The following is a 12253-nucleotide window of genomic DNA, read 5'->3' on the forward strand; positions in this document are numbered from 1 at the left end:
ATCTATTTTTGTTGTTGGAGCAAAAGAGGGTTGCAATAAACCAACCGGGGTCTTTAGCTTATTTGAATTTAGGCTTAATAACATTTTTTGTCCCGTAACAAAAAAAACTATAAAATTGTCCCTTAAGTTTTGCAACTGTAGCAGTTTTAGTCCCCAAGGTCAATTTTTGGTAAAAAAATAAAATAAAATAACAGGTGACACCTCATTTAGGGTGCCACGTCAGCGTAGACCGAGTCAAAATTGGTCTTGGGGGCCAAAACTGCCACAAATGCAAAACTTAGGGGGCGGTTTTGTAATTTTTTCTTAAGGGACCAAAATCGCAACTTCTTGAAAGTTAGAGGGTTAAAACTGCTATTAAGCCTTGATTTTAAGCCTATATATTTAAAGGATATAGTAAAATAATATATATTTTATTTAAAGACTCAATTTAAAATAGTTTTGTAAAAAAAAAAGTCAATGTACACTTTTAAAAAGTCAGGTCAAACCTTAAAAAGTTACCTATCACGAGTAATATTGGCTAGTTAAGTTAATGGATAGTTCGATTCAGCCTATTGCCATCACCCTACTTGTGATTCATTTACTTTTCTTTCTCTTCTCCAATTTTTACTTACGAAGCTAGAAAGAAGAAATATATTAACTGAACCACATTGGCCTCCCCAAAATTAGAGTGTCAGGAAAGGATAGGGAAAAGTCGAAACAATTACATCAAGAGTCTAAAGAAAACTAAATAAAAAGAAAAACACCCTAAATAACAACACATAAACACAAAAGGGGAATGGGGGTGTGGGTGGGGTTAAGGCACCACATATTATAGTTAAAATCAAAATTAGTGTGTCTCATCTTTGACCATAAAAAAGATTGTAGCTTAATTTTATTTAAAACATGTTGTAACGAATCCTCCTTTTGTTGGAAAATATACGTGTTTCTTTCTCTCCAAATCATCTTGACACTGGATAGTCAAATGAGATGGTGAATTGAGCGAATACTTTTGATTCACACCTACAAAGTATCATCTGCAAATTGTAAGTGAGAGATCAAGACGTTTTCTGAGCGACCAGTCTTAAAACCTGTGAAGAGACCTACATGCACTATTGCATTCAACATATGATATTAAGGCCTTCAGCAACCATGAAAAAGAGAAAAGGCAAAATAGGGTCACCTTGTCATAACCCTCTTTCAAATTTGAACTCGTTGATTGGGCACCCATTCACTAGAACAGACGCAGAAGCAGCGGTCAAGCATTCCATGATCCATTTTCACCAAAGAGTTGGAAAGTTCATTTTAATCATTACAACATGTAGGTACCTCTGATCGACTAAGTCAAAGTGTGTGTTTGATATACCGATGGCGAGAATTGATTTTGATAGAATTGAGTTTGAGAGAATTGATTTTGGTTAAAAGTGAGTTTGAGGGGAATTGATTTATGTTTGGATACACTTGTTTAAAAATGATTATTATGAGTTGATGTTGTTTGGATAGTTTGAATTAAAATCGATTTTGAATGTAAAATGACCAAACACCCCTATTACATAAAATTTATCACATTTGCAAAGGCTACCAGACGCGTGATAAAAAACATCACTACAACCCAACCCAACTTTCAACCAAAAAAAAAAAAGTGTGATTCTTTTTTTCAACAAAAAACATAAAAAAGAAAAAACAATGTTTACACTCTTGTTTCTGTCGCTTTCTTTTTTCTTTTCTCCATAACCTTCTTTCATCTATCAACACGGATTCTTTTTTCCTACATCTCAATAATTTCATTCATCCTTTCAAACAGAGTGAAATTCAGAGGAAAATTAAAATCCCTTCTTTAATGGTTTCATGATTTATCTGTTTATGCCTTGCAGAGAGATAGTCAGATCTGTGTGTGGTTGTGAGTTTCAGAGGTAAAAAGTGCAAGATCTGGGTGAGGTGAAGAAGAAAGTTATGGGTAATTTGGTAAAATGTTTCAATCACCAAAATTTAAAATCCAAACTCGATTTTGCTTTGCCGTAGAAGCTAGGATTTTCAGCTTCATCTCTACTGGCGTTTTGGATCCAAAACCACGTTTCAGTGAATCACTTTTTCTTCATCCAAACAACACAAAAAATGGGAAAACTGCGTTTTGTAAAGTAAACGTGGGTTTGGCTTCTGAAAACGTGTTGCCAAACACACACAAAATCCATTTCAAAATCAACTTTAAATAATAATAACTCTTTTTTGTATCGTCGAGTGTAACACCCCGACTTCCCAACAATTATATTAATAAATAAAATCAGAGTTAAATCAACAACGGAGTGTTACACCGCTTTTCAAAATTTCTTAAATAGGATATAAACTATTTAATAAAACATCCTTCATAAATAGTAATAATTTGCAGCGGAAAATATCTTTCAACGTTAAACAACTTCCAATAAATCCTTGGCACTTGGCCTCAACAAAATATCCTTAATGATTAAAATCAATATCAACAGGTTCATAATGATACATAAGGAATGAAAACATGACAACGATATCCCATCCCGTTACGTATCAGAGCCCTAAGACACTTGAGCCACCACTTCTAATATTCTTCAATACCTGCAAGTTACCCATACGAAGGGCAACAATTCCAAGCAGAAGGGGTGAGATTCACAAACAATAATAATAGATATATATATAAATCATCAACTTAATTAAATAACATAATTAACAACGTATACCCAATGATAATATTCATACTTCTTCAATTTTAATAACACTTACTAATCCAATCAACAACAACGACACATCAATATTTATCAACGACTACAACAGCTCATTCAACAACACTCAACAACATCAACCACAACAACTCTCTCAACAACATCTACAACACCAACTCGCTCAACAACATCTACAACGACAACAACGTGGTACTAATTTCAACGGGTTGAATGACTAAGCATTCCGGGGCATAAGCCCCCAACAATTTGAATGACAAGGCATTCCAGGGCATAAGCCCTCAACAGTTGAATGACATAGCATTCCAGGGCATAAGCCCTCAACAGTTGAATGACAAAGCATTCCAGGGCATAAGCCCTCAACAGATTCCTAATCATGAAGGACTCAACTTGTGTATATCAGCATACAACTCAACTACGACAACGACAACCAACGACAACGACCGTGCATAATAACTATGACTCACTCCCCAACTTGATCAACATCAACAACCTATGACTCCGTTACTTAGAACGACAACTCGCCACTTACAACTCGAACCAACACATTGTACATTCTAATTGAATGCAGTTAAGTATAAACCAGCGATCATTAACAATCATAATCAATCAACAGCAACACAACAGTATACAACAGCATGATATAACAATATCTTATACAATCCAACGATGTCTAGCATTTTCACATAATCCAAGTATTACTTATACAATTTTTATCACATTAATAACCTCAATTTACCCTATCCAGCTTCACAGTTCATCATTTAAATCCTATACATCTTTCATTGCTATCTCAAGGTTCAACTCACAACCTCTCGTGCGACAAAGTCACATGAATTCCTAACAACGCAGTCTGTCAAGCACTAGCTCGCGAGGCGAGAGCCTCTACTCGCCACGGCGAGTTAGGGTAAAACACTCTAGAATCCATTCTGACCCTATTCCGAGTTCAAACTCATTCTAAAACTTTGCCTAATCATTAAGGTACATGTTCAGGCCCTCACAAACACCTAAGGTTAAACTCACAACTCAAAAACACAGAATCTTGCAAGCTCTCTGCCCACACTCGCCACGGCGAGTAAACTTGCTCGCTATGGCGAGCTGCGAAATGCAACTCGCGAGGCGAACAACTCCTGCTCGCGAGGCGAGCGATGATCTTCATCACTCGCTATGGCGAGGATCATCACTCGGGAGGCGAGCGATGAATAACAGTACGGCCAGGTTACAGTTTTTCTCAAAAATTCACCCAAACCCATTGTTCTAACCTTAAAACTGATTCTAAACATCAATATATGAAACATTTAAGGTCTGTTCATCATTTCTACATCAATTCACCCTAATTCCATCATTTAATCATCAATTCTCATCATAACCCTAATTCCCAATTCTCCAAATTTATTCATAACTTTTGTTAAAACATAATCAGAATCATATACACTAAAATTAATGTAAGTTAGCCTCACCCTTACCTTAGATAATCGAAAACGCAGCCCTTCTTGGTTCTCTTCCCTTTTCTTGACTTTTCTCCCTTTTCTCTGTTGTACGTAAAAACTGTTTTTTCCCCCACTTCTATTTTCTAATTCTTTAATAAATATAATCTCCCAATATTCACTTTACTCCCCCTAAGTTTACTTAATTCTCGTATAACCCCCAAACTCCAATTAAATCCTATTTCTCACTTATTCTATTAAATAATAAAATAGTCATTTAATAAAATATACCACACCATAAAATCAACGTAAATCATTTAAAAATCATATAAAAAACTTTAAATCAACTAAAAATAATTAAATAAAAATGGGGCGTTACATCGAGCATCATCCACCAACTCATTTTCTATTAGAATTCCATCAAGAATTTGTCTCTCTTGAATAAAGGTTGACTAAGATTATGAGATTATATTGCCCATCATACTTCTCAATCGGTTTCTTAACACCTTAAACAATACCTTATACAAGCAGCCCACCAAAGATATAGGGCGAAAATTAGCTAACCGTTGAAAGCGATAAAAATACTATTAATTCCTTTCGTTAGCTCTTCATTCCAATGAAATTCTAATAAAAAATGCATAATATATCATCTTTTAAATCAATCCAAAAATCCTTAATGAACCAGAAATTAAATTCCTTCAGGCACCAGACTCTTATAATTGCCATGTCTCACGAAAAATAAATTAAAAAAAAAACGACTTGTAAAAAGAAAAAGTTTTTTAAGGCAAATAAATAAAATTGTTATATTCACGAAATATCCGGATTGTAGATTTGGTTTGAAAATATATAATGTGAGTAAACTATATTTTCAAATCAAATAAAACTGTTTCAGTAAAATTAGCTTGGTTTTTAAATTTGATATAAATTTGATTTGATTCGCTTTTTTTCTTTCTTCTCACGCACGCTAAAAAGTTGTTTCTTAATTACTCCCAAACCCCTATCTCATAACTATAAATATAGAGAAGCCCCTAAGGAGTTTTTGAAGGTAGAAACAAAGGTGAGACAAAAACAAGAGTTTTTCTGAAAGAGCTTATTTGGTATGCTCTTTACACTTTTTTTTCTTTCTTCCTTTGTTATTTCTATTTCATGTTAGTTAGACTATGTTACTAATTACTCACAGCTTTACTCTATTATCTATATGCAAATTTTCTTGTTTCAATATGTAATAGCATCTATAATTAAACAATAGTGCACAATCAAATTTAAGGATCACTGTGTTTTCTTAGTTGTCGAAAGGAATCTTTGTTGGGAAGTATAGGATGTTTGTAGGATCTTATACCTTCTTTGCTTGTATTGCAAGTATCTCAATTGGAACAAATTATTAAAACCCTACTTCTTGTTATTATTTTTCATGCTTTTGTTATATAGATTTCCATGCCTTTGTCAAGAAAAATCAATGCCTCGCAATCTTAGACTTAAAAAATGTGTATATTTATATGTTGTATTGCTTATATCTGTTTACGTTGTCCTTGTTCTTTGTGTGTATTACTCGATGATTGACTTAAAAACTGTGTATATTTATATGTTTTTTCTTCTCATGTTTTTTTTTTTCCCTTTCAGATTTCAGAAGATGAATACTACACTGCCAGTTAAGAGGCAATTTGATGATAACAATTCCTTGAAAATCTCCAATAAGAAATCAAAGACATCGTTGAACATAAATAAAAAGCCAGGAAAATCAGCTGATAATTCATTTTCCATGCTGAGGAAAGAACTTGCATCGTTAAAAAAATCATTCGCGGAATGCAACGGACAACAAGTAGAAGAGAGGCGATTGCGGTCTATAAAGAGAGATATTGAGAAGTGCTGCGAAGAGCTAGAAAATATGGAGACCCAAGTTAAGGAATTTGAGACTGAAAAGAATATACTTGATGGTCAAGTAAATGAGTTTGAATCTAAAAAGGGTGAATTGGAAGGCCTATTGAGGGACTTTGAATCAGAAAAAACGAATTTCGAGAGACGACAAAAGGAGTTTGAATCAAAAGAAAAGGAATTCGAAATAAGAGTGATGGAGTTCCAATCAAAAGAAGAGGAATTTAAAGTTCAAGTGAAAGTACTTTTTGAAGCAAAGGAAGAGAAATTCGAAGTAAAAATGCAGCAATTTGAAAATCAAGTTGAGGACAATCTCAAATCTGTCAAAGCACTCGAATTAAAAGAGAATCAGATTGAAGTACAAATCAAGGATCTTAAGTCAAAGCTGAATAATTTTGGTGGACAACCAAAGGAGCTTGAGTTGACAGAGAAACAACATGATGAAGAAAAAGAATTTGGTAAATGTTGCTATTCATCTTTCTTTTATTGATGTTGATATTTTTAATAACCAGATCTATATATTAGTTTTTTTTGTTAATGATGTTAATGCAGCATATCCTAGTCAAGTTGAAAAGCTTGTACAATTTCCATATCAAACGCGCGCGCGCACACACACTCATACACACACTGTCAAATTAATTTGGATTATACTTTTCACCCTTGAACATTTTTAGAATCTCTTAAGTGAAAAAAACTCTTGTATTTTTATCCATAACTAAAGGGTTAAACCTAAAACTAATATGGTATTGCTAATGATAGATTAGTATATTAATGTACACTCATACACACACTACTCCAATGATTCAGTTAAGGTTTTATATCGACTTTAAACTGTTAGAATATATCTTTTTGAATTCCTATGATCACCTTCATTTTTTGTTGTTTCTGTAAATATGATCAGAAAGCTTAACTATCTGCTATCTAAATATGCAGATACATCTTACATGGATGATGATGGAGCAAGTGAGGAAATTGACATTCTTGATAATTTGCGAGAATCATCAGATCCAGCAAAAATTGTTTTGGATATAATACTGAACCCCATTATCCCACTTCCTAAGAAAGGAGACAAAGCTGTGATTATTGATGATGAAAGCCGCATCTATCTGCTAGAAAAACTGATGACAATCTCACCAAATATTAAACCTTGTGTAAGAGATGAAGCATTGAAGCTAGCGCGTGAGTTGAAAGCTAACATGAAAGAAAATACTGAAAATTATTTGGAGGTTCTCGGATTTCTATTGATTTTGTCGATTTATGGATTGCATACTTATTTTGATGAAGATGAAGTCTAAAAGCTTTTTGGATCTGTTGCTGGATACAAGATGGCTGAAGAACTGTTTGAGACCCTCCATATTGGTTTTGCTAATTAAATTTATGGTATGTCTCTATGCATTGTTATGTTACATCATTCAATATCAAATCCATATTGCAATTTTGTATCTAATCATGTTTTGATGAAGTGAATTTTTCTTACACCTTGCAGATTTTGTTGAGAATCTTATCAAGATGGAGAAATTTGATTCAGTTACTTGGTTGAGAAGAATGAACAAGTTTTTGCAGTTGAAAAATGTAATGTAAAGAAATGTGATGTACTAGTGGAAACCTGCTAAATAGGATTAGACTACTATATTGTTGGCTTCTTAGACTTTCTTTCTCTTGTATTTTAATTTGTTATGTAGAAACATGTTCATGAGTAATTTTTGCACTCATTTTTTATTATTATAACGAAACCGGTCACCAATGATAAGTTCAAATACTGTTTGGACATGTTACATGTTTCTTAGTGTTAACGTTATACAACAAATACTCATAGCGGTTTGATATTCACCAAGGTAGAGATTGTTAGGTACGACTCATAGACAATGTCAAATACCCTTGCGTCAAATTTAGAGGGAAATTGTCGCGCTGTTGTTCTAAATAGTAAATTATTCAGTGACACAGGAATCGTGCATGGATTATTATTATTCAATAATCACACAACAACAATCTAAATAATCAGCAACTAATTATGATTCCAAAAGAAGAAGAAAAAGAAAAAGATATTCAACTAGCAGCATATATATATATGGTAGCTCCGAGGTAGCTAGCTACTTGAGCAAGCAGTTTAGAATTGGTTTGGTGTGTGAGGCTCTTCCATGAGCATTATGGCAGAAGGAGAAAACCTTCATCTTAGGAACAGCAGATCTTACATAAACACGATCAAATACAAGGTTGGAGCACCCCACATTTTGGTCGCAGTTCAAATTTATTGCCTTGTCTGTTAATGATGTTCCACTAATCCCTCTATATGTTACATCACTCACTTTGATTGCTTTAGTCTACACATAACACATTCAATAAAAAAAAATTGTTACAAGCTGTAGAAAGAATATAAATGGAATTGATGATTTATCTTGAGTTACCATGTTTCTGCAAACCATTTGATTAACACAATAAAATTGGTCAATCCAAATGGGGTTATGGGCTCGAACAAATTTAATATTTTCAAAGGTAATCCTCCTAGCAAATCCACCTCCACCCTGTTGCAAAATACAATTGAAATTGAAAGATTATATTTAAAATAAAATAATTTACATAAGTCATGTGACCAAAATTATATTACAGTAATAAAGAAGTTAATAATACTCATGGAGTTTGGTTCCAATTAAATTAATTACTACCTGCTTTGTCTTGATCCTTACTCCAGTTAACGTTTCAGTCAACGTACAATTTTTCACATGCACATCCTCTACAATATCGGTGTCTCCACGTGCCCCCAATGATCCAATGCTACAAAAATATATATATATTTTCTTAATTAAGGTAAAGTAGCTAGACCATTTTAATTAAAAATAATCAAAATTCAAACACTCACTCAGTACTAACCTGATACCATGTCCTGGACCACATGTTATAGCAGTTATTTTGATTACTGATGATCCAGCACTAATAGCAATGCAATCATCACCTACAATTAACATGATTAGATAGATACAAATCAATAATAATAATATAGATTGAAATGAGTTGAAAACATTACCTGTTGCAATGAAAGAATTAAGTACTTGAATGTCTCTTGAGGCAGAAATATCAATGCCATCAGTATTAGGGCTCTCTCCAGGAGCAATTAAACGGATATTAGAGATAATTCCCTTTTTGCAGCTTGTTAGAGTTATATGGCTTCTTGCTGGATTAATACTTGTATATCCTTTTATTTGAAATCGATAGCATCTATTCAATGTTATTGCCTGTAACATGGTACTCTCAATTTTATTAACATGCATCAAGAAATATGTATGACTCCTCTAAAATTTAATTTTGTATTTTGCAAGGATCAATATTACTTACTGTTGGTGGACGGCAACTTGTCCCCTGAAAAAGGGAAGAAAAAAAATCATAAAAATGATGCAAGTATATATATATTACTATAAAAGATATATATAGTGTATTATTTAAGTAACAAAAGTTGAAATGTTATTAAGTTAAAAAAACTATAGTACTTACGGGTGGTGGATTTCCTATGCAAGGTTGTTTCCACCACATAGAGCCTCGACCATCAACAGTCCCTTTTCCACTTATAATTAAACCATTCACAAATGAGAAACCAATCCATGTGTTTATAGGGGATCCTGAATATTCCGATTTTGTTTTAGGTGCAATAATGTTCCCTGAAAGCTGAGTTCACAAAAGTAAGTACTAAATAGGTTACTTTAACTCAAAGACTTAGTTCTCAATTTAATTCAAATCAAATTATAAAATACTAGTCAACTGGAGATTGCTCTACTTTGTGGATTATTTTACTCCTTTTTTTATTCCATTGTACATTATTAACTATTCGTACCTTTAATGAATTATAAAGTGAGCTTTGACTTTTGAGTGGAAAATACCAACCAAAAAAAACTCACTTATGATCAATCACTCATGTCTATTTGAGAATTTATCTCTTCTGATATATGTTTTTTCATATATGCGATGATAATAAATTGAACCATAGACCAAATAGTTAAGAGACTAAAACATTTACCATTTGTGTCACAATGTATGTTTGATGATATCACTTTTTCATCCCTAGCAAATTATGACTTTAATAAACCATTTTCTTTTACAGATATGAATTTGTTAAACTTAAAATGCATTCCGTAAATAGATCTTTCCATTAATGGCGATGAATCATTTCATAACTCATTTATCTTGTTGTAGGGTACTTGTAGTGAGTACAATAGAGAAGCTCAGTTGAAAGGTTAACTAAATGATTAGAGTTTTTGTATCTGAACAGGTCATGTTTTGGGAATGATCTCAAAGGTGGTATTTATAGCTCTTTTGCGTCTTCTTTTGCGTAACAGCCTTTATGCAATTATTTGATCAATTACCTATAACATGGGGTACATATAGCCTATCTCTGTCCGAATATCCTTTCTAAAGATTCTGATCTGGTTGTTTTGAGAGATAAGGATGAGAGGACGACCTCACGGATTTAGGTGGCACCCTATATCCGCGACTTTTAGTCTTATCCAAATTATGGCGGTCCACATAGTATACTTTAGAAGAACTAAATTCTAAAGAAAGTAACACATGAATTATCAACGTTATATTGGTTAGAGTAGAATTAAACTTGAATCCCTTAAACAAAGTCTCAAGTTCAAACATTGTGGATGAAAAAAAATATACTTGAGAGGTGAGATCAACTTAAGTCTTAATGTGAATACTTGCCGGAAATAATATGGTTATAAAAATAAAAAAATAAAAAACTAAAATAACACATCAATTTTATCGAACTCCAACCTTTCAATGCATTTTGTTGAATATTTTTTGTTTGTTTGTTGGAGTATTGGTTGAAAGTTGAAACAGTACTCAAGTTATTGGTTTACTATACTTTTAAGTTTTAGCCACCGACCAAGTTCCAAAATTTTCACTTGATGAGGTTGTGTATTGCAAAAATAATCAAATTAATAATAAGTACCTCAATGTAAATATAATTAGATTTGCATGGACCACGGAATGCTATTGGCCTCAGTAAGAATGTCTTGGCTGCTGGTATGATGAGACGAGATGTGCCTGATTTGCTATTACACACATCTTTCCATGCTTTCAGAAAAGCCTATTGAAAAAAATATTATAGCATAAACTTTAAATTATTTTATCACATTTGGAATTTAGCAAATGAAATAATTAAAGTATTTTGAGGCAACTAAATAAAATGGTGAGAGATCATAATTAATTTACAGGAGAATCATTGGTTTTTCCATCTCCAACTGCTCCATATTGCAATACATTGAAAGTTGTTGTGATACTCAATCCAAGTTTAAACATACTTAGAATCATTAACAATGTGAAAAAATACTCCTGTATGAAATTAACATTTTATTGTAAGTGCTTTTGATTAAAAATAAATAAATCAACACACATAATGATATATATATATATATATATATATATATATATATATATATATGTTTGATAATGTGAAAAAATGATAAAAGGAGGACTATGTATTATCCTAACCATTGTATGAAACATTGTTGTACTTTTGAACAAGGTATTTCACACCCTCAAAGACTATGTAACATGTCTCACATTTTGCTTCTATTTATAACGGTGATAGATGAAGGGGTATTATTAGGAAATACATTTTAGAAGTTAAATAAATAATTGCTTCTCTTTATTGATAAAATAAAACAACTTACAATTAAAGTTTATTTTCAACTAGATACTAACTTAGTCAGCATAATGTTCGTAGAGTGGATCAATTGAGACATATTAAAGGGTTGTGGAAAATTAAAATTCACACAAGCTAGTTGGAAAAACACATGGCTTATGGAAATTTTCACAGTTAGCACATGAAGCAAATGTCCATACATACGTTATCTTATGTACGTATCTTGATTTGCTTCTTAATTTACACTCAATGGTAAACTTCTGTAAATATATATTGTTAACGTAGTTGGGATGAAAAAGTTCATCTACTTTGATTTCAAATCACGTTAATTATCTTATAGAGACATTGGAAAGGAGATGATCAATATGGTCGGCCCTTAATAAGGGAAGAAATATGCATGACTTCAATGCAAAATGAAATTGTTGAGCTTAAGAAAATATTTTTGCTTGTACATTATTTTCAAGATACGTACGGACTAATTGTCCTCACTTTCTTATGAACTAAGGTTAATTTCTTAAAATATTCATTTATCATTATATTTAATCTAGAAGCTTAATTATTCTTTTTTCATAATGAAAATTACTTATATGGTCATAAATATTTGGGCACAACATTTGGAGTTTGGACACACA

The 12253-nt window shown here is 32.4% G+C and overlaps 2 protein-coding genes across 2 annotated transcripts; one reads left to right on the top strand and one right to left on the bottom strand.

Moving 5' to 3' along the window:
• The first annotated feature begins 5161 nt into the window (after positions 1-5161).
• On the top strand, positions 5162-7357 carry LOC11430694 (uncharacterized). The gene is made up of 3 exons (XM_003597837.4): positions 5162-5208; positions 5732-6441; positions 6917-7357. The coding sequence occupies exons 2-3, from the start codon at positions 5742-5744 to the stop codon at positions 7276-7278; spliced, it is 1062 nt and encodes a 353-aa protein (XP_003597885.2). The 5' UTR covers positions 5162-5208; positions 5732-5741; the 3' UTR covers positions 7279-7357.
• A 537-nt stretch (positions 7358-7894) lies between these two features.
• On the bottom strand, positions 7895-11565 carry LOC11431564 (probable polygalacturonase At1g80170). The gene is made up of 10 exons (XM_003597838.4): positions 11468-11565; positions 11189-11308; positions 10926-11063; positions 9470-9640; positions 9314-9337; positions 9006-9213; positions 8852-8933; positions 8647-8755; positions 8389-8505; positions 7895-8304 (listed from the first exon to the last, which is right to left on the bottom strand). The coding sequence occupies exons 1-10, from the start codon at positions 11480-11482 to the stop codon at positions 8074-8076; spliced, it is 1215 nt and encodes a 404-aa protein (XP_003597886.1). The 5' UTR covers positions 11483-11565; the 3' UTR covers positions 7895-8073.
• Between the last annotated feature and the right edge of the window lie 688 nt (positions 11566-12253).

This window comes from Medicago truncatula, chromosome 2, assembly GCF_003473485.1.
Source record: "Medicago truncatula cultivar Jemalong A17 chromosome 2, MtrunA17r5.0-ANR, whole genome shotgun sequence".
Taxonomy (NCBI): domain Eukaryota; kingdom Viridiplantae; phylum Streptophyta; class Magnoliopsida; order Fabales; family Fabaceae; genus Medicago; species Medicago truncatula.

Coding starts and splice junctions, on each gene's coding strand:
- LOC11430694 (XM_003597837.4), top strand. CDS start 5,742: ATGAATACTACACTGCCAGTTAAGAGGCAATTTGATGATAACAATTCC. Junction 6,442..6,916: donor TGATGAAGAAAAAGAATTTG/GTAAATGTTGCT, acceptor CTAAATATGCAG/ATACATCTTACATGGATGAT.
- LOC11431564 (XM_003597838.4), bottom strand. Junction 9,641..10,925: donor CTAATTATATTTACATTGAG/GTACTTATTATT, acceptor TTGTGAACTCAG/CTTTCAGGGAACATTATTGC. Junction 9,338..9,469: donor GCATAGGAAATCCACCACCC/GTAAGTACTATA, acceptor TCCCTTTTTCAG/GGGACAAGTTGCCGTCCACC.